Genomic DNA, 23,465 nt, shown 5'->3' with positions numbered 1-23,465 from the left:
TCCTAGGGTAGAAGACAGATGGGTGGGCAGTGCTTAACATAATGATACTCCTAGGGTAGGAGACAGATGGGATGGGCAGTGCTTAACATAATGATACTCCTAGGGTGGGCGACAGATGGATGGGCAGTGCTTAACATAATAATACTCCTAGGGTGGGAGACAGATGGATGGGCAGTGCTTAACATAATGATACTCCTAGGGTAGGAGACAGATGGGTGGGCAGTGCTTAACATAATGATACTCCTAGGGTGGGAGAGAGATGGATGGGCAGTGCTTAACATAATGATACTCCTAGGGTGGGAGACAGATGGATGGGCAGTGCTTAACATAATGATACTCCTAGGGTGGGAGACTGATGGATGGGCAGTGCTTAACATAATGATACTCCTAGGGTAGGAGACAGATGGGTGGGCAGTGCTTAACATAGTGATACTCCTAGGGTGGGAGACAGATGGATGGGCAGTGCTTAACATAATGATACTCCTAGGGTAGGAGACAGATACGTGGGCAGTGTTTAACATAATGATACTCCTAGGGTAGGAGACAGATGGGTGGGCAGTGCTTAACATAATGATACTCCTAGGGTAGGAGACAGATGGGGGGGCAGTGCTTAACATAATGATACTCCTAGGGTGGGAGACAGATGGGTGGGCAGTGCTTAACATAATGATACTCCTAGGGTGGGAGAGAGATGGATGGGCAGTGCTTAACATAATGATACTCCTAGGGTGGGAGACAGATGGGTGGGCAGTGCTTAACATAATGATACTCCTAGGGTAGGAGACAGATGGGTGGGCAGTGCTTAACATAATGATACTCCTAGGGTGGGAGACAGATGGATGGGCAGTGCTTAACATAATGATACTCCTAGGGTGGGAGACAGATGGGTTGGCAGTGCTTAACATAATGATACTCCTAGGGTGGGAGACAGATGGGTGGGCAGTGCTTAACATAATGATACTCCTAGGGTGGGAGAGAGATGGGTGGGCAGTGCTTAACATAATGATACTCCTAGGGTGGGAAACAGATGGATGGGAAGTGCTTAACATAATGATACTCCTAGGGTAGGAGACAGATGGCTGGGCAGTGCTTAACATAATGATACTCCTAGGGTAGGAGACAGATGGGTCGGCAGTGCTTAACATAATGATACTCCTAGGGTAGGAGACAGATGGGGGGGCAGTGCTTAACATAATGATACTCCTAGGGTGGGAGACAGATGGGTGGGCAGTGCTTAACATAATGATACTCCTAGGGTGGGAGAGAGATGGATGGGCAGTGCTTAACATAATGATACTCCTAGGGTGGGAGACAGATGGGTGGGCAGTGCTTAACATAATGATACTCCTAGGGTGGGAGAGAGATGGATGGGCAGTGCTTAACATAATGATACTCCTAGGGTAGGAGACAGATGGGGGGCAGTGCTTAACATAATGATACTCCTAGGGTGGGAGACAGATGGGTGGGCAGTGCTTAACATAATGATACTCCTAGGGTGGGAGACAGATGGGGGGGCAGTGCTTAACATAATGATACTCCTAGGGTGGGAGACAGATGGGGGGGCAGTGCTTAACATAATGATACTCCTAGGGTGGGAGACAGATGGGGGGGCAGTGCTTAACATAATGATACTCCTAGGGTGGGAGACAGATGGGGGGCAGTGCTTAACATAATGATACTCCTAGGGTGGGAGACAGATGGATGGGCAGTGCTTAACATAATGATACTCCTAGGGTGGGAGACAGATGGGTGGGCAGTGCTTAACATAATGATACTCCTAGGGTAGGAGACAGATGGGTGGGCAGTGCTTAACATAATGATACTCCTAGGGTAGGAGACAGATGGGGGGGCAGTGCTTAACATAATGATACTCCTAGGGTGGGAGAAAGATGGATGGGCAGTGCTTAGCATAATGATACTCCTAGGGTAGGAGACAGATGGGTGGGCAGTGCTTAACATAATGATACTCCTAGGGTAGGAGACAGATGGGTGGGCAGTGCTTAACATAATGATACTCCTAGGGTAGGAGACAGATGGGTGGGCAGTGCTTAACATAATGATACTCCTAGGGTGGGAGACAGATGGGGGGGCAGTGCTTAACATAATGATACTCCTAGGGTGGGAGACAGATGGGGGGGCAGTGCTTAACATAATGATACTCCTAGGGTGGGAGACAGATGGGTGGGCAGTGCTTAACATAATGATACTCCTAGGGTGGGAGACAGATGGGTGGGCAGTGCTTAACATAATGATACTCCTAGGGTGGGAGACAGATGGGTGGGCAGTGCTTAACATAATGATACTCCTAGGGTGGGAGACAGATGGGTGGGCAGTGCTTAACATAATGATACTCCTAGGGTAGGAGACAGATGGGTGGGCAGTGCTTAACATAATGATACTCCTAGGGTAGGAGACAGATGGGGGGGCAGTGCTTAACATAATGATACTCCTAGGGTGGGAGAAAGATGGATGGGCAGTGCTTAACATAATGATACTCCTAGGGTAGGAGACAGATGGGTGGGCAGTGCTTAACATAATGATACTCCTAGGGTAGGAGACAGATGGGTGGGCAGTGCTTAACATAATGATACTCCTAGGGTAGGAGACAGATGGGTGGGCAGTGCTTAACATAATGATACTCCTAGGGTGGGAGACAGATGGGGGGGCAGTGCTTAACATAATGATACTCCTAGGGTGGGAGACAGATGGGGGGGCAGTGCTTAACATAATGATACTCCTAGGGTGGGAGACAGATGGGGGGGCAGTGCTTAACATAATGATACTCCTAGGGTGGGAGACAGATGGGTGGGCAGTGCTTAACATAATGATACTCCTAGGGTGGGAGACAGATGGGTGGGCAGTGCTTAACATAATGATACTCCTAGGGTGGGAGAAAGATGGATGGGCAGTGCTTAACATAATGATACTCCTAGGGTAGGAGACAGATGGGTGGGCAGTGCTTAACATAATGATACTCCTAGGGTAGGAGACAGATGGGTGGGCAGTGCTTAACATAATGATACTCCTAGGGTGGGAGACAGATGGGTGGGCAGTGCTTAACATAATGATACTCCTAGGGTGGGAGACAGATGGGTGGGCAGTGCTTAACATAATGATACTCCTAGGGTGGGAGACAGATGGGTGGGCAGTGCTTAACATAATGATACTCCTAGGGTGGGAGACAGATGGGTGGGCAGTGCTTAACATAATGATACTCCTAGGGTGGGAGACAGATGGGTGGGCAGTGCTTAACATAATGATACTCCTAGGGTGGGAGACAGATGGGTGGGCAGTGCTTAACATAATGATACTCCTAGGGTGGGAGACAGATGGGTGGGCAGTGCTTAACATAATGATACTCCTAGGGTGGGAGAAAGATGGATGGGCAGTGCTTAACATAATGATACTCCTAGGGTAGGAGACAGATGGGTGGGCAGTGCTTAACATAATGATACTCCTAGGGTGGGAGACAGATGGGTGGGCAGTGCTTAACATAATGATACTCCTAGGGTGGGAGACAGATGGGTGGGCAGTGCTTAACATAATGATTCTCCTAGGGTGGGAGACAGATGGGTGGGCAGTGCTTAACATAATGATACTCCTAGGGTGGGAGACAGATGGGTGGGCAGTGCTTAACATAATGATACTCCTAGGGTGGGAGACAGATGGGTGGGCAGTGCTTAACATAATGATACTCCTAGGGTGGGAGACAGATGGGTGGGCAGTGCTTAACATAATGATACTCCTAGGGTGGGAGACAGATGGGTGGGCAGTGCTTAACATAATGATACTCCTAGGGTAGGAGACAGATGGGTGGGCAGTGCTTAACACAGTGCTAACTTAATACATACAACCAATAACAAATCAGTGTATCTGTTTCATTGTTTCATTCATTCAAATACTGGAGGCTGAGACAGGAGGGTCGGGAGACACCATGTCCAAGTATGTAAACGCCCCGGGGGGGGCACCAACCCGGGACAGGAAGATCACGTCAGTGACTCAAACCACTCAAGTGACGCACCCCTCCTAGGGACGGCATGAAAGAGCCCCAGTAAGCCAGTGACTCAGCCCCTGTAAAAGGGTTAGAGGCAGAGAATCCCAATGGAAAGAGGGGAACCGGCCAGGCAGAGACAGTTCGTTGCTCCAGTGGCTTTCCGTTCACCTTCCCACTCCTGGGCCAGACTACACTCACTCATAGGACCCACTGAAGAGATGAGTCTTCAGTAAAGACTTAAAGGTCAAGACCGTGTCTGCGTCTCTCACATGGGTAGGCAGACAATTCCATAAAAATTGAGCTCCATAGGAGAAAGCCCTGCCTCCAGCTGTTTGCTTAGAAATTCTAGGGACAATAATGAGGCCTGCATCTTGTGCGTCTTGTGACCGTAGCGTAAGTGTAGGTCTGTACGGCAGGACCAAATCAGAGAGATAGGTAGTAGCAAGCCCATGTAATGCTTTGTAGGTTAGCAGTGAAACCTTGAAATCAGCCCTTGCCTTAACAGGAAGCCAGTGTAGGGAGGCCAGCACTGGAGTAATATGATCAAATGTTTTGGTTCTAGTCAAGATTCTATCAGCCATATTTAGCACTAACTGAAGTTTATTTAGTGCTTTATCCGGGTAGCCGGAAAATAGAGCATTGCAGTAGTCTAACCTAGAAGTGACAAAAGCATGGATTAATTTTTCTGCATCATTTTTGGACAGAAAGTTTTAGATTTTTGCAATGTTACGTAGATGGAAAAAAGCTGTCCTTGAAACAGTCTTGTTATGTTCGTCAAAAGAGAAATCAGGGTCCAGAGTAACGCCAAGGTCCTTCACAGTTTTATTTGAGACGACTGTACAACCATCAAGATTAATTGTAAGATTCAACAGAAGATCTCTTTGTTTCTTGGGACCTAGAACAAGCATCTCTGTTTTGTCCGAGTTTAAAAGTAGAAAGTTTGCAGCCATCCACTTCCTTATGTCTGAAACACATGCTTCTAGCGAGGGCAATTTTGGGGCTTCACCATATTTCATTGAAATGTACAGCTGTGTGTCATCCGCATAGCAGTGAAAGTTAACATTATGTTTTCAAATTACATCACCAAGAGGTAAAATATATCATGAAAACAATAGTGGTCCTAAAATGGAGCCTTGAGGAACACCGAAATGTACAGTTGATTTGTCAGAGGACAAACCATTCACAGAGACAAACTGATATTTTCTGGGCCAAGATTTTTTTTTTTCAAAATAAACTTTATTGTTTTTTTGCCGTTATTTATGTTCAACATAGGAGGGCCAAGCACAGGAAGCAGCTCTTTCAGTAGTTTAGGCGGAATAGGGTCCAGTATTGAGCTTGAAGGTTCAGACGCCATGACTATTTTCATCAATGTGTCAAGAGATATAGTACTAAAACACTTGAGCATCTCTCTTGATCCTTCGTCCTGGCCGTGTTGTGCAGACTCGGGACAACTGAGCTTTGGAGAAATACGCTGTCACACCCTGACCTTAGAGAGCCTTTTTATTTCTCTATTTGGTTAGGTCAGGGTGTGATTTGGGTGGGCATTCTATGTTTTCTATTTCTTTGTTCCCAATCAGAGGCAGCTGTCTATCGTTGTCTCTGATTGGGAATCATACTTAGGCAGCCTTTTTCCCACCTAATGTTGTGGGAAATGATTTATTTTCTGTGTGTGTTTGTGTGCTCCATGGTTGCGTCACGGTCGGTTTCTGGTTTCTGTTTTTTTGTGAAAGTTTCACTTTATTAAAGATGTGGCTCACGCTGCTCTTTGTCTCATCAATGACAGAGAGTTTGAAGACAGTGAACACAGAACATGACAACTATATGATACTACAATTTGAAGAATACATTTTTATATTGCCACTGTTGTTGTAGCACACACACACGCACACACATTGCAGAGGGAAGACAAGCCAACCACTCTCACGTGACATACGCAGATTTAAAGAGGAGTCTGTCATTTGCTTTCTAATAATCATGATAATCATGATCTTTTCGTCAAAGAAGTTCATGAATTCATCACTGCTGAAGTGAAAGCCATCATCTCTTGGGGAATGCTGCTTTTTAGTTATATAAAAAATATATTTGGGAATGTTTTTATTCTCCTCAATTAAGTTGGAAAAATAGGATGATCGAGCAGCAGTGAGGGCTCTTTGATACTGCACGGTACTGTCTTTCCAAGCTAGTTGGAAGACTTCCAGTTTGGTGTGGCGCCATTTCCGTTCCAATTTTCTGGAAGCTTGCTTCAGAGCCTGGGTATTTTCTGTGTACCAGGGAGCTAGTTTCTTATGACAAATGGTTTTAGTTTTTAGGGGTGCAACTGCATCTAGGGTATTACGCAAGGTTAAATTGAGTTCCTCAGTTAGGTTGTTTACTGATTTTTGTCCTCTGACGTTTTTGGGTAGGTGGAGGGAGTCTGGAAGGGCATCTAGGAATCTTTGGGTTGTCTGAGAATTTATAGCACGACTTTTGATGTTCCTTGGTTGAGGTCTGAGCAGATTATTTGTTGCAATTGCAAACGTAATAAAATGGTGGTCCAATAGTCCAGGATTATGAGGAAAAACATTAAGATCCACAACATTTATTCCATGGGACAAAACTAGGTCCAGAGTATGACTGTGGCAGTGAGTAGGTCCGGAGACATGTTGGATAAAACCCACTGAGTCGATGATGGCTCCGAAAGCCTTTTGGAGTGGGTCTGTGGACTTTTCCATGTGAATGTTAAAGTCACCAAAAATGTGAATATTATCTGCCATGACTACAAGGTCCGATAGGAATTCAGGGAACTTCTGAGGAACGCTGTATATGGTCCAGGAGGCCTGTAAACAGTAGCTATAAAAAGTGATTGAGTTGCTGCATAGATTAAAAAGACGAAAACACAGCCGGTTTTTCTTTTTTGTAAATTGACATTTGCTATCGTAAATGTTAGCAACACCTCCGCCTTTGCGGGATGCACGGGGGATATGGTCACGAGTGTAGCCAGGAGGTGAGGCCTCATTTAAAACAGTAAATTCATCAGGCTTAAGCCATGTTTCAGTCAGGCCAATCACATCAAGATTATGACCAGTGATTAGTTCATTGACTATAACTGCCTTGGAAGTGAGGGATCTAACATTAAGTAGCCCTATTTTATGATGTCAGGTATCATGATCTCTTTCAATAATGACAGGAATGGAGGAGGTCTTTATTCCAGTGAGATTGCTAAGGCGAACACCGCCATGTTTAATTTTGCCCAACCTAGGTCGAGGCACAGACACGGTCTCAATGGTGATAGCTGAGCTGACTACACTGACTGTGCTAGTGGCAGACTCCACTAAGCTGGCAGGCTGGCTAACAGCCTGCTGCCTGGCCTGCACCCTATTTCATTGTGGAGGTAAGAGAGATAGAGCCCTGAAATCCTCTCTTCTTGGTTGTTGAGAGTGTACACATTTTTTCTATGTGTTTTATTTCAGCCACATCTTCCCCCACAGGATGTTTTATTTCCTTTATCTCGTGTTTTACGTATCTTGTCTTATTCTCAAATTCATCCAGATTGACTTTTGGGAACATGCGAACACTGGAGACGACCCTGGTACTGGATGGGGCAGACGACCCTGGTACTGGAGGGGCAGACGACTCTGGTACTGGAGGGGCAGACGACCCTGGTACTGGAGGGGCAGACGACCCTGGTACTGGAGGGGCACAGGCTTTTCCTGTTCATGATTTAACAAACCTGGAAGCCTACTCAATCACTTTTTATAGCTACTGTTTACAGGCCAAACCTGGAAGACCAGGCACCCCTATTCCTGTAGGTGGACAGCCTGCGTCACTCCAGGTCTCGTCTGAACATCTATAAGGCCATGATCTCGCTCATCCTCTCCTCTGCTCTATCCTCCCTGTAGGTGGACAGTCTTCGTAACTCCAGGTCACGTCTGAATATCTATAAGGCCATGACCTCGCTCATCCTCTCCTTTCCTCTCCTCTCTGTCCTCCCTGTAGGTGGACAGCCTTCGTCACACCAGGTCTCGCTCATCCTCTCCTCTCCTCTCTGTCCTCCCTGTAGTGGACAACCTTCGTCACCCCAGGTCTCGTCTGAACATCTATAAGGCGCTGGCCTCTCCCTCGCTCATCCTCTCCTCTCTGTCTCCTCCCTGTAGGTGGACAGCCTACGTCACTCCAGGTCTCGTCTGAACATCTATAAGGCGCTGGCCTCTCCCTCGCTCATCTCTCTCTCCAGTGAAGACCCCATCCTCACTGCCTTTAGACTGGGCTGGGAACTCAAAGAACTCAGCAAGGTCTGTAACAACGTTTCCCCAGCAGTTTAAATCACACATGAAGGGTTATAAAGGCTTTATAAGTGGTTTACAACCAGTGTATTACTGTTTATTCTTCTTCCTAGGTGGAGAATGAGTTCCATCAGGAGTATGAAGAGTTGTCTCAGCAATGTGGTGTTTATAACATGTTTATAAAGGGTTATAAAGGCTTTCTAACAGTTAATAACCTGTCTATTCCTCTTCCTAGGTGGAGAATGAGTTTCGTCAGGAATATGAGGAGCTGTCTCAGCAGTGTAAGCTGTTTGCTAAAGACCTGTTGGACCAGGCTAGGAGCAGCAGAGAGCTGGAGACTATACTGAACCACAGAGATGACAGTGAAGAACTGGACCCTAGAGAGACCAGCCACGACCTGGCCAAACTCAAACTGGCCATCAAATACCAACACAAAGAGGTAGGACATATTATCTTCTTGTGGCTGCAGGGGCAGTGTTGAGTAGCTTGGATGAATAAGGTGCCCAGAGGTGCCCAGAGTAAACTGCCTGCTCCTCAGTCCCAGTTGCTAATATATGCATATTATTATTAGTATTGGATAGAAAACACTCTGAAGTTTCTAAAACTGTTTGAATGATGTCTGTGAGTATAACAGAACTCATATGGCAGGCAAAAACCTGAGAAGAAATCCAAACAGGAAGTGGGAAATCTGAAAAGTTTTCGTCCGACGTTCGCATGGACCTGTACGAGCGTTTGGATTTGTGTACTAAACGCCCTAACAAAAGTAGCTACTTGGACATAAATAATGGACATAATCGAACTAAATCTAAGATTTAATGTAGAACTGGGATTCCTGGGAGTGCATTCTGATTAAGATCATCAAAGGTTAGTGATTAATTTTATCTCTATTTGTGCTTTTTGTGACTCCTCTCTTTGGCTGGAAAAATGGCTGTGTTTTTCTGTGACTTGGTGGTGCCCTAACATACCTTAAGGGAAGATTTCGGCAGGTGCCATATGGTTAGTGAGAAAGTCCATATTGGAAATGTACGGTCCCTTACTAGACGTCCGAAATCGTTTGTAAAATTCGCGGACGGCGTCGGGCCGAGCGGCAGGGCCGGACCTACCGGGAAGTCATCAAATGAACTTTGTCGGACATTCGGTTTCCGTTTTACAAAAATAATACGATTTTGGTCATTTTGCCGCTGTCCCGGAAATTCCCACAAGAGGGCATAAGCAATCATATTGCTATTGGACAAAACATCACGATTCACGACGGGGCCTTATCTCGAAAACTGAAAATATTTCAAAGCCGAAACTCGGTGAGCGTAGGTTTGGCATAACGGGCAGTTGGCCCCGAACAAGATGGCGTCTAGGCCTCAACGGTTTTTGAGTTATGGCCATTTATCTGGGATTAAAGGTCCAAAATGAAAATAGAGAAATTATTTTTCCACTTCACGTCAAAGTCAAGGAGCCTCCGGTGTCAATAAAAAAAAACTGCCATTTATCTATCGTCATTTAAGAGAAATCGTACAACGACAGATTGGTGATGTTCACGGATAGGTGTTTTTTTTTTCAACGGTTACAGATCCAGTTGCAGGGTGTTCTTACGAATCTTTTTAAAGTGTGCTGCGGAGCTCTGCGAGATTTCTGTGATTTTTTATGATTTTCTGAAATAACACACACTCCCTAAACCCTCCGTAAATAACTCAGTTCTTAACGTAAAGACTTAAAACTCAGGATTGTGTAAAGGCATACCTCAATCAGGATATGAGTTTATTTATAGCTTCCTGTGCCAACCGGAAGTGCCTTAAATGGTGTCACAGTGGCATTTTCCAAGGGTTAAAAAGGTCAGATCTTTTCAAAACGTCATATGTGTGATTAGGCAACCCCCATAAACTGTAAGTCAGTCATTTCTCCCAACAGATGTCAAAGAAAAGCTCTCTCTCACACACACACACACAGAAACACACACACAGCAAGGATGGAGTGACAAAGTGCGGTGCTTAAAGACACACAAAGCCTACAATGGAATTTCCATATTCTCTAGGCCGTGCCGAGTTCAACAAGATGCCCAGCTTGACCGTAGCTCGCTCGGTCTAAGCACAGCGACCATTAGAAAAGTAGGCCCAAAATGAAGGCTGGCCCTCAATGTCATTTGCTTTTGGGTGACAGTGAGAGAACCGTTAAGGTGAGAAGCACAATTCGACCTCAGGAACGTACCTGAGGTCCTCCCGATCCGTGCAAGCCTAACGTTGACCGTGTGGCATTAACCCTTAATAGTTAAAAGAAGGTGTTTACTTCAAAGAGTTTGCATTGTCTTCTCTCCCCATAGGAATACATTGCCTGCACCCCTAAATTCAACCTGAAGCCTATGTGGGTTATGAATGCCTTATGAACCTGTCTTCTATGACAGTCCATCAGACCACTATGAGGTCTACCTGTGCCAATTCTAAGCTTCCTGAAGCAAACGGAAGTGGTTAAATTAACCCAAAAGGTGTTTTGATGTACATAACCTTCAAAGGTGAAAATGACTACATTCAACCCTGTGTAGATCGTAGATCAGTCAATTCTTAACTTAAAGACTTAAAACTCAGGATTCTGTAAGTTTCTATGTCAATCAAGACATGTGTTTACTTATAGCTTCCTGTGCCAACTGGAAGTGCCTTTAATTGGGTCACACTGTCTGTTTTGAAGGGTTAGAAAAGTCACATCTCTCCAAAACTTCATATGTGTGACTAGGTAACCCTCCTAAACTGTAAATCAGTCATTTCTCCCAGCAGATGTCAAAGAAAAGCTCTCACACACACACACAGCAAGGATGGAGTGATAAAGTGCGGTGCTCAAAGACACAGAGAGCAGGCAATGGCATAAACATAATCTCTAGGCCATGCCGAGTTCAACGAGATATCCCGCTTGACCGTAGCTCGCTCGGTCTAAGCGCAGCGACCATTAGAAAAGTAGGCCCAAAATGAAGCCTGCCCCACAACGTCATTTGCTTTTGGGTGACAGTGAGAGAACCGTTAGGGTGAGAAGCACAATTCGACCTCAGGTACGTTCCTAAGGTCCTCCCGATCCGTGCAAGCCTAACGTTGACCGTGTGGCATTAACCCTTAATAGTTAAAAGAGGGTGTTTACTTCAAAGAGTTTGCATTGACTTCTCTCCCCATAGGAATACATTGCCTGCACCCCTAAATTCAACCTGAAGCCTATGTGGGTTATGAATGTCGTATGAACCTGTCTTCGATGACAGTCCATCAGGCCACTACGAGGTCTACCTGTGTTGATTCTAAGCTTCCTGGACCAACCGGAAGTGGTTAAAATCACCCTAAAAGTGTTTATCCATACCCTGCCTGCAGTTTGATAGACATAGTGCATTCAACCCTGTGTAAATCAGTCAATTCTTAACGTAAGGACTTAAAACTCAGGATTCTGTAAAAGCATACCCCAGTGAGGATATGTGTTGATTTATAGCTTCCTGTGCCAACCGGAAGTGCCATAATTGGTGTCTCTTGGGCTGTTTCGAGGGGTTAAAAAAGTCAGATCTTTCCAAAACTTCATATATGTGATTAGGCAACCCCCATGAACTGTAAATCAGTCATTTTTCCCATAAAATTTCAAAGGAAAAATAAATCACACTAAAACACAACTTGGATGGAGGGACGTATTGGGGTGCGTAGAGACAGACAGTGACTGCAATAGTTAGCTATGTTCGAGCTAAAAAAGAACCGTCAGACCTAGAGTTCCGAAACTTTAGAATCCTGTTCTAGACCTCCGGTCGATAGTGCGTGGTGAGTTAGGTGGCTCTAGAAGGTTCTCGGACCGAGAAACAGCCTCGTACATTTGCAATGATTTCAATTCATTTTGACCATTACAAAAATGATGACATTTAGAAAAGTCTCAGAGACGCAAGGCTAGGTTAATTGAAACCGGCTCGGCCCATAGAGACAGATCCCAACGTTTCTGTCCGATAGCTCATTCAAGGACCCCGTAGCAAGGCCTGGAAAAAAGTGGATTTTCAGCACCAATTAGCGTTTTACTCGGGCACCGAAGGACCTATCGAGCCGAAACTCGGGATTCGGGGTCGCCTCAGCTAGAACGTAACTACGTGTTTCATGTTTTTTTTATGGTTTGAACCGAAGGCGTTGTGAATTTTGGGCCAGCTCTGAAGTATGTGATAGTTGGCTACTAAACGAGTTGGAAAAAGTGGGTTTGGTGTCAGTTTGTATCAGTTTGGTGTCAGAATGATATCTAATTGACTGACGGACGGTGACTTGCTGGTGACTCTTGTCCATTTGCAATATGTTTAAACAGTGAGGTACCATCACCAAAGTGACATTCTGAAATCAACCCTAACGAGCGACTGAGATTAACCAGAATCACTGCCCAGCCATCCCGAGTTCATCGGGCCAGTCAATTTCACATTCCTGCAGGATTTTTATAGCATGACAAATTCGTGATGGTACCTGCCCATTCGACCATATTGCAAATGCCCAGTGACTTTGCAAAAGTAAGAAAACATAAACAAATGGACATAATGAAATCACCATATTTTTATTTTTGGGTTACCAGTTGCACAACAATGCACGTACACTTGCAATATGATTCAACAGTGAAAAAACATCACAAAATGGACATGATGAAGTCAACACAACGAGCGATGGAAAGGAGCAACTATCACTGCCAGGCCATCCCGAGTTCATCTGGCCAGTCAATTTCACATTCCTGCAGGATTTTTATAGCATGACAAATTCGTGATGGTACCTGCCCATTGAACCATATTGCAAATGCCCAGTGACTTTGCAAAAGTAAGAAAACATAAACAAATGGACATAATGAAATCACCATATTTTTATTTTTGGGTTACCAGTTGTACAACAATGCACGTACACTTGCAATATGATTCAACAGTGAAAAAACATCACAAAATGGACATGATGAAGTCAACACAACGAGCGATGGAAAGGAGCAACTATCACTGCCAGGCCATCCCGAGTTCATCTGGCCAGTCAATTTCACATTCCTGTAGGATTTTTATAGCATGACAAATTCGTGATGGTACCTGCCCATTGAACCATATTGCAAATGCACAGTGACTTTGCAAAAGTAAGAAAACATAAACAAATGGACATAATGAAATCACCATATTTTTATTTTTGGGTTACCAGTTGCACAACAATGCACGTACACTTGCAATATGATTCAACAGTGAAAAAACATCACAAAATGGACATGATGAAGTCAACACAATGAGCGATGGAAAGGAGCAACTATCACTGCCAGGCCATCCCGAGTTCATCTGGCCAGTCAATTTTGCATTTCTGCAGGATTTTTGAGCATGTCAAATTTCTTATGGTAAATGCCCATTGAACCATATTGCAAATGCCCGTACACTTGCAATATGATTCAACAGTGAAAAAACATCACAAAATGGACATGATGAAGTCAACACAATGAGCGATGGAAAGGAGCAACTATCACTGCCAGGCCATCCCGAGTTCATCTGGCCAGTCAATTTTGCATTTCTGCAGGATTTTTGAGCATGTCAAATTTCTTATGGTAAATGCCCATTGAACCATATTGCAAATGCCCGTACACTTGCAATATGATTCAACAGTGAAAAAACATCACAAAATGGACATGATGAAGTCAACACAATGAGTGATGGAAAGGAGCAACTATCACTGCCAGGCCATCCCGAGTTCATCTGGCCAGTCAATTTTGCATTTCTGCAGGATTTTTGAGCATGTCAAATTTCTTATGGTATTTGGCCCCAAAAAAAGTGACTTTTGACTTTGACTTTTGACTTCCTATGAAATCATATTCCAAATGGACAAATCATATTCCTTATGCACAAGTAAAAAAAAAATTATGATAATACAATTTTACAAATATATATTCATACAGTTCTTACACATGATGAATTGACATAAAATCGAAACAATTTCGAAAAACGGTCCAGAAAGAACTTTTTTACGAGGGTGATAAGTTTTTAAAAAAGTTCACATTTTCGACTTTTGACTTCATATGAAATCATATTGCAAATGGACAAAAAATATTTCTTATGCGCATGTAAAAAATAAAATAAAAATTAGGCTAATAAAATTGGACAAAAGTATGTTGATACAGTTCTTATACATGTGTAATTGACACAAAAATGGAAAGAATTTTGAAAAACGGTCCAGAAAGCAGTTTTTTAAGGGTGTGTGAAGTTTTTTACTACATTTTGACATTTTTGACTTTTGACTTTTGACTTCCTATGAAATCACATTGCAAATGGACAAAACATATTTCTTATGCGCATGTAAAAAAAAAAGATTTTTGAAAAACGGTCCAGAAAGCACTTTTTTAAGGGGTGATAATTTTTGACCAAAAAATCATTTTTTCAAAATTTTGCTTTTGGATGTTGACTTGATGTCCATTTCCAATATGAAAAACCACGGTGGAGCGCACTCACCCCCTGTTGGATTTTTGAAGTGTTACAACTGGCAATAGCCATATGACATTTGCCATCAACTTTGCACGAATTTACGTCCAATTGGGTGGTATTGACCAATGTGTATATGGTTTGTCCGGTGCCAATGTGTTGCCATTCATTTTTGTCCACTTCAGGGGGGTCTTCCCTTACATAATCATTTGTGGTGCTTTCGCTGTAAAGCCTTTTTGAAATCGGACACTGTGGTGGAATTAACAACAAGATGACCTTTAAAACGGTATAAGATGTTTGAGGAATTTTAATTATGAGATTTCTGTTGTTTTGAATTTGGCGCCCTGCACTTTCACTGGCTGTTGTCATATCGATTCCGTTAACGGGATTGCAGCCTTAAGAAGTTTATACCTTCTTATTACTATATACTGCATAGTACTACACTAGAGAGACCAGCCATGACCTGGCCAAACTCAAACTGGTAGGACACACTCACCACTGTAAGGTTTTCCCTGGTGTGAAAGGCAGGTAGGTGTAATGCAGAAGGCAGATAGGTAGAAGGTGTAATTTTTAATTTTTTTAACTAGGCAAGTCAGTTAAGAACAAATTCTTATTTTCAATGACAACCTCAGTAGGCTAACTGCCTGTTCAGGGGCAGAACAACAGATTTGTACCTTATCAGCTCGGTGATTCGTACTTGCAACCTTTGGTTACTAGTCCAACACTCTAACCACTAGGCTACGCTGCCGCAGGTAGGTGTAAGGAAGGTATGTGTAAGACAAGTAGATGTAAGGTGTAAGGCAGATGTCTTTTGATGCTTGAGAATGTGTTGTTGCTTCTCAGAAAAGGAATTTGTTAGAAGTTGAGGAATATTAGATGGAGGGAAGATGAAAGGAGGAAAGGAGAAGGGTGGAGAGGGGCCCTCGCTAGCTCTCCTCACCTCTCCCAAGCTCTCCTCTGTCCCTCTGTCTTTCTCCGTCTGTCTGTCTGTCTGTCTGTCTGTCTCTCTCTTTACCCCCCTCTCTTTAGGAAACTGTTTGTATGTAATAAAAGACACTGAAGTGCCTCCCTGCCTCCATTCTCTCCGTTCTGTCTCCTCTGTCTCTTCCATCTCACTTTAGAGTCCCCAATCCACTGTACGGTCTGACAGAAAGTAGAGGGAGTCCACAGAGTGTAGTATAGTACAGGAGAGGACTTACTAGTCTGTCATTCTGTCATAACACACAGAGAGAAGGTAGAATAGGGATTTAGAAGAAGTACAAAGCTGTCTAGAAAGGGAAGGAGAGATGGGTGTAGAGATGGGGGTAGAGAGGGGGAGAGAGGGGCGCTAGACTCTGATCGAAGGGGAGAGAGAGATGGAGAAAGAGGGGGAGAGGGAGAGGAAAGGAAATGGAAGGGGAGAGAGATGGAGAAAGAGGGAGAGAGGGAGAGAGGGGGAGAGGGAGAGGAAAAGAGATGGAAGGGGAGAGAGATGGAGAAAGAGGGAGAGAGGGGGAGAGGGAGAGGAAAAGAGATGGAAGGGGAGAGAGAGATGGAAAAAGAGAGAGAGAGATGGAGGTATAGAGGGACTCTGGTCTGTTATGATTAGCTACCCACGAACATCTGGTTGGAAGAGAGACAGGAAGGAACACAGGCCCTCAGCGCCATGGCGACACAGTTTTAAAAACACACATACGCCGCATTATCATCCTAACCAGACACTGGGTGTTTCTCAATATGCATACTACCCAGTGGTGTAAAGTACTTCAGTAAAAATATTTCAAAGTATTCCTTAAGTAGTTTTTCTGGGGTATCTGTACTTTACTCCACTACATTCCTAAAGAAAATAATGTACTTTTTACTTTTCCCCTGAGACTCAGAAGTTAGTTAAGAAACTTAGTAAACAAAAATGCTTTGTTGGTAAATTACGCCTACTACCTCTCTCCCGTTCCGGTGCTCCACGCCGTCGATCTACAAACCACCGGTCCTGGCAACCATCATTACGCACACATGGCAACCATCATTACGCACACCTGGTTTCCATCATTACACACACCGGCTCCCCATCGTTAAGTACAAATGGCAACCATCATTACGCACACCTGGTTTCCATCATTACACACACCGGCTCCCCATCGTTAAGTACAAATGGCAACCATCATTACGCACACCTGGTAACCATCTGCTCCCTGACTCCCTGCGTTACAGAATACTGCCTCCAAAGATATGGAAGCAACAGAAGTTAAGGATATCTCCCAGATGGTCGACGAACAGGAACACCTACTCCGTCAACACCCAGACCAGCTGGCTCAACTGGGTAGGGTAATGGAAAAGGTCCACAACAACAACAACTAAAGAGGATTAATCTCTAACTAGCGGAAAATTCTCAATCCTGAGTTGTCTCGACGAGCCAGTCCCCCAGCCCATCCAGCAGTCCGCCCAGGTCATCGTCCCTCCTGGACAAATATGACTCCATTGAAATGCCGTGGCTTCCTACTTCCTACGGTGTTCTCTCTATTTCGTCCATCAGACATGAGCCTCCACCACCGAGAGGTCCAAGGTTGCCAAGTTTATTTCTCTGCTGACCGGACAGGCTTTGGAGTGGCCTACGGCCATCTGGAAGAGGAGGAGCTGGGTTTCAATGAGAGGTTCATGGCTCAGGATTCCGGCAGGGTGCCCAGACTGCCCTCACCATCCGGACGGTGACAGCCTCTAGCAGATGGAATATGCTGGTGGTCCGCACCTTTTTCCGAAACGGACTGCGCGAAGAGGTCCAGACGAAGTTGGACGACAACCTTTCCTTGGAAGAAGGTTATCCGTCTGGATAAACTTCTTCGAGAGTGCCGGCACCCCCCCTCGTCTCTCGCTTCCTCCTTTTGGCCGTCCTGAAACAGAGCCTGAACCCCCACTGAGGCAGAGGGGCATCTGTTCAGCGGTGTCCGGTACGTTCCAACCCGGAGTCCACGAGGGCAGAGGGGCGGCCCTGTGATCATCCGGTCTCCCGGGTGAGTGTTCAATCATCATCACTTCCCGCCAAACCCTTTCTGGTTTACATTTCACTGGCTGGCTGTCCCTCATGTGTTGTCTCTACAGCTCTAGTGGACTTCGGCACCACGGGAAACTTCATCGACAAGGTCCTCGCCTCCTCCCTGAACATCAAATCATACCCGCTCTCCTTTTACGGTCCAAGCACTGTATAGTTGACCATTATGAAACCGGCACAATAACGCACATCACAACACCACTCACCCTCACAGTGGAACCCATGCATCAAGAAAGCATCCCTTCCTCATCATCAATTAAACCGTACACGTAGTCAACCCCTGCCTCCGGTGGCTCCAACGTCGTGACCCCATCATCTCGAGGATGAAAAATCACTGACTGGGCACCGGAATGCCGGAGGACCTGCTTTTCCTTCCCATGTCGTTCCACGTAGGTTGAGAACTTCATCTCCATCGTCTCTGCTCTCACTTCTCTCCTCAAGGGTGGTCCTCGTAAGTTGGTGTCCTGCAGTCGATGAGGCCTTCCGTATACTGAAGGGGCGTTTCAGCCGGCTCATCTGTCCAATTATTTTGTCACTGATCTCCCCTCTTCTGATGGTTTCACTACTATTATGGTTGTTGTGGACAGATTCTCTAAATCCTGCCGTTTTATCCCTCTCTCTGCTCTCCCTACAGCTCTTCAGGTCTCCGACCGTGGCCCCTAATTCACATCACAGGAGTGCCTTCATGGAGAAGCTGGGGGTCACGGTCAACCTCACTTCCGGGTACCGGCCTCAGTCCAAAGGCCTCAGTCCAAAGGGCAGGTGGAGAGGATGAACCAAGAGCTGGGGAGGTTCTTTAGGAGTCACTGCCAGGACCGGCAGGTTGAGTGGGCACGATTCCTTCACTGGGCAGATTATGCCCAGAATTCACTGCATCACTCCTCCACCGGGCTGATCCCCTTCCAGTGTGTCCTTGGATACCAGCCAGTCCCGACTCTGTGGACCCCGAGCTCCTGCAGTGGACGATTGGTTAGATGCGCAGAGGTTTGGAACGATGCCCACATGAGGCTCAAGAGTCCGCCTCCAGAAGAAACAGGCTCCTGAACACCGCAGTGAGTTTGCGTGTTCCATCCTGGTGATCGCGTGATCGCTCTCCACCAGGAACCTCTCGCTCCACCTGCCTTGTACGAATTTGAGCCCCCGGTTTGTTGGGGCCTTTCAAGGTCCTCTGGCGGGTCAACGAGATCACCTATAGATTACAGCTCCCCACTAACAGCTCATCCACTTTTCATGTTTCCGTCCTCAGGCCGGGTCCTGGTCCCCTGGCTTGTGCTACACCCCTCCGCCTCCCCTGGACATCGATGGGCACCGTCAGGTCCCAACAAGTGTTATTTGACGTTAATCTTATTTTGACACAAGAAAAGATCAAAACGGCATTCCTTAGCTAGCTGACAATTCTTCGTGGCTATCTAGCTCCCTAAAAGTAGTAGCTAGCCAGTTAGCCCTATTGACTTACTATGGACTTACCAATTCACTGAACCTTCTTCCAGCCAAGACAACAGCAATAGAGACGAAACAAGATATACACAAATAACGTTTTACTTCATAACCAATGTTCCCTATAACCTGCGCGCGGTCGCACAGCTCCCCCAGGACTGCAGAATAAATATATGTGCATGCAGAGAAGCACGAGATTGAACTTCACTAAACTTTCTAGAGTTTCCCCCCTTTAGTTAACACTATCAATGTTTCGCTTTACTGTGGGAATTTGTGATCGAATCAACACAATATTAGCCACTTCCAAAGCAACATACCGAAACAAAGCGAACTATGCAAGAGATTTTGTTGTAGCAGAACGCATCGGAGTAGGTTTCTACTGCATTGACAGGCATGGCTCAGGCCCGTATTCTACACAGACCGGTGCACCAAAACCACTCAGAGCTGCAGTAGGCCTATATGCAAATAGACCATTGCCATATATTGCCATATATGGATCTGTGCCATTCACTTTGAACTGGACTATGTTCACAGCATGAGCGGCCGTGAGTCGATGCGCTTGTTTTGAGATTAAAGTGAGAGCTGCATGTATCCATGTCTGCACATTTTGTTCATATCCTTTGCTAGTTAGTGAGTTATTATCCCAGTTAAAGATCATTTGTTCATATCCTTTGCTAGTTAGTGAGTTATTAGCTCAGTTAAAGATCATTTGTTCATATCCTTTGCTAGTTAGTGTGAACCTATAGATCATTTGTAGTCAGCAATAGAGGAGTGATTGCTTCTGACAAGAGCACAAAACATGCAAATTTCTAGACATCTGGTGAGTAATGGTAAAGAGTTTTTTTTGTCTTAAAGGGGCAGTGTTGTATTTTGAAACAGGCTTGATTGAGCTCAGTAGCCAATAGGCAGAGGGTAGCATAATGTGTCTGATCCTCTGTAATAATGATATGGGAATAACGATGCATTTTTACTGGTTTCTTGCATCAAACAACACAACAACATTTTCAGTCACCTCCTTGTCTGAAGGACAAGTGGATAAACAGGTTAAATGTCAAGCCCTGCTTGTTTCTTTCCAGAGTCTGATGGAATGTTGGTCTACAATGAACACCACACATCGGCTGCTACTGTAGGCTGAATGACAGCACAGCTATTTCCATGTTAAAATATTATGGGATTCATTTTGTCCATTGTTTTTGATGGTAGGCCACTCTGGTAGGCCTACATTATGATCAAATAACCATAGTAGCCAACTTGTCCACAGTAAAACTGTACCTTAAAGAGGGTACAGCCTCTGGGTTCACAGTAAACGTGCGTCGGAAGTTGCACAGAATTTTCCCAACGTTCCAGTTTGCACTCAGTAGACCTGACATTTTCTCAGTCATTAAAGTGTTTTGATATTCATACCTATCAGCTATACAGTAAGTATGCCATACACTAGCTATACAGTAAGTATGCCATACACTAGCCATACAGTAAGTATGCAATACACTAGCTATACAGTAAGTATGCCATACACTAGCTATACAGTAAGTATGCCATACACTAGCCATACAGTAAGTATGCAATACACTAGCTATACAGTAAGTATGCCATACACTATCTATACAGTAAGTATGCCATACACTAGCTATACAGTAAGTATGCCATACACTAGCTATACAGTAAGTCTGCAATACACTAGCTATACAGTAAGTATGCCATACACTAGCTATACAGTAAGTATGCCATACACTAGCTATACAGTAAGTCTGCAATACACTAGCTATACAGTAAGTATGCCATACACTAGTTATACAGTAAGTATGCCATACACTAGCTATACAGTAAGTATGCCATACACTAGCTATACAGTAAGTATGCCATACACTAGCTATACAGTAAGTATGCCATACACTAGCTATACAGTAAGTATGCCATACACTAGCCATACAGTAAGTATGCAATACACTAGCTATACAGTAAGTATGCCATAGACTAGCTATACAGTAAGTATGCCATACACTAGCTATACAGTAAGTATGCCATACACTAGCTATACAGTAAGTATGCCATACACTAGCCATACAGTAAGTATGCAATACACTAGCTATACAGTAAGTATGCCATACACTAGCTATACAGTAAGTATGCCATACACTAGGAACACAGGGATCTTTAACCCGTCTCCTCCCCTTCATCTACACTGACTGAAGTGGATTTAACAAGTGACATCAATGAGGGATCATATCTTTCACCTGGATTCACCTGGTCAGTCTATGTCACGGAAAGAGCAGGTGTTTATTAATGTTTTGTACACTCAGTGTATGCGATTTGTAGTAATCTAGCTAACTAGATAGTTTAACTGGCAAAATTGACATAAAACTGGTGTTATGTAAGGTAGATGAATTAATCATGGGTAGCTAACTGTCAATTCTTAGGAGTTATCTAGCTAGCTAACAGTAGTAGTTAGCCAGTTAGCTAACTACTAATCTATGCAGGAAAACATGCCCGAATTAACACAGTGTTTCTGTTTAAACCTTTACCTCCTCTCCCATCACCCCTCCTCCATGTGTTCTCCTCTTCCTCCTCTCCTCCATGTGTTCTCCTCTTCCTCCTCCCCTCCATGTCTTCTCCTCTTCCTCCTCTCCTCTTCCTCCTCTCCTCCATGTCTTCTCCTCTTCCTCCTCCCCTCCATGTCTTCTCCTCTTCCTCCTCTCCTCCATGTCTTCTCCTCTTCCTCCTCTCCTCCATGTCTTCTCCTCTTCCTCCTCCCCTCCATGTGTTCTCCTCTTCCTCCTCTCCTCCATGTCTTCTCCTCTTCCTCCTCTCCTCCATGTCTTCTCCTCTTCCTCCTCTCCCCTCCTCCCTCCATGTGTTCTCCTCTTCCTCCTCTCCTTCTCCCCTCCATGTCTTCTCCTCTTCCTCTTCTCCTTCTCCCCTCCATGTCTTCTCCTCTTCCTCCTCCCCTCCATGTCTTCTCCTCTTCCTCCTCCCTCCATGTCTTCTCCTCTTCCTCCTCCCCTCCATGTCTTCTCCTCTTCCTCCTCTCCCCTCCTCCCTCCATGTCTTCTCCTCTTCCTCCATGTCTTCTCCTCTTCCTCCTCTCCCCTCCTCCCTCCATGTCTTCTCCTCTTCCTCCTCTCCCCTCCTCCCTCCATGTCTTCTCCTCTTCCTCCCCCCATGTCTTCTCCTCTTCCTCCTCTCCTCCATGTCTTCTCATCTTCCTCCTCTCCCCTCCTCCCTCCATGTCTTCTCCTCTTCCTCCTCTCCTCCATGTCTTCCTCCTGCTGGGAAGAGAGGGAGGGAGAGAGGGAGAGAGGGAGAGTGGGAGAGGGAGAGATCGAGAGAGAGATCTCCTCTCCTCAGTTGCTTGTTAAGCTGTTCAGTTATCTTGCAGGAAGTGTAGTAACATCATATCTGTCTGTGATAACATTAGTACTGTGTAATGTGTAAGACTATAGGCAGTCAGGTCACCCTTGAAACAAGTCAGTGTTCAATGTCTATCCATGTCTGAGGACGTCAGGAGATGGCCACTAGGGGCAACAGTGAGTGCTGTTACCGTCAAGTAGCTTTCGGTTTTGTCAGGGCGTTGTCGATGATGGTGGCGGATTTGCGTACTCATCTGCCTCTCACAAACACGATGGTGTTCTCCGTTTTGCTCTACGGCCCCCAGAAGTATCTTGGGACTCATCTGAAGGTAACCCATACAAACTTAAGGAAGGATGGAGGTATTTATGTGGCCCAAAAATGTTTGCCTCTGGTACCAAAGGTTGCATGTTTGATTCAAGCAATAGAAAGTCGTTTTTGATATTTTTGTTTGAAGCCTATCCCAAACCTTAAACCTTACCTTAACCATTCAGAGTTCATGCCTAACCTGAACCCTAAACACTTTTAAATTTGACGTTTGGAGCAACTTCAAAATGTCCTTTTGTCTGTAGCGTCTGAACCATTAGGAGAGTTCCTCTGTCCAGTGTCTGTGTTCTCTTCCCCATCTTAATCTTTTATTTTTATTGGTCAGTCTGAGATATGGCTTTTTCTCTGCAACTCTGCCTAGAAGGCCAGCATCCTGGAGTCACCTCTTCACTGTTGACGTTGAGACTGGTGTTTTGTTGGTACTATTTAATGAAGCTGCCAGTTGGGGATTTGTGAGGCATCTGTTTCTCAAACTAGACACTCTAATGTACTTGTCCTCTTGCTCAGTTGTGCATCAGGGCCTCCCACCCCTCTTTCTATTCTGGTTAGAGACAGTTTACTCTGTTATGTGAAGGGAGTAGTACACAGCGTTGTACGAGATCTTCAGTTTCTTAGCAATTTCTGACATGGAATCGCCTTCATTTCTCAGAAGAAGAATAAACTGACGAGATTCAG

The 23,465-nt window shown here is 45.0% G+C and overlaps 1 protein-coding gene across 1 annotated transcript in view; it reads left to right on the top strand.

Annotated features, from left to right (window-relative positions):
- LOC109885371 (short transient receptor potential channel 5-like) overlaps positions 1 to 23,465 on the top strand; it is a 147,615-nt gene that overhangs the window by 58,573 nt on the left and 65,577 nt on the right. Inside the window, 2 exon segments of the mRNA XM_031831393.1 lie at positions 8,128 to 8,265; positions 8,492 to 8,695. Coding sequence (XP_031687253.1) covers positions 8,128 to 8,265; positions 8,492 to 8,695 — 342 coding nt within the window.

Source organism: Oncorhynchus kisutch, linkage group LG9 (genome assembly GCF_002021735.2).
Source record: "Oncorhynchus kisutch isolate 150728-3 linkage group LG9, Okis_V2, whole genome shotgun sequence".
NCBI lineage: Eukaryota > Metazoa > Chordata > Actinopteri > Salmoniformes > Salmonidae > Oncorhynchus > Oncorhynchus kisutch.
Note: the sequence above shows the minus strand (reverse complement) of the source record. Positions and strands in the feature narration are given on the sequence as shown.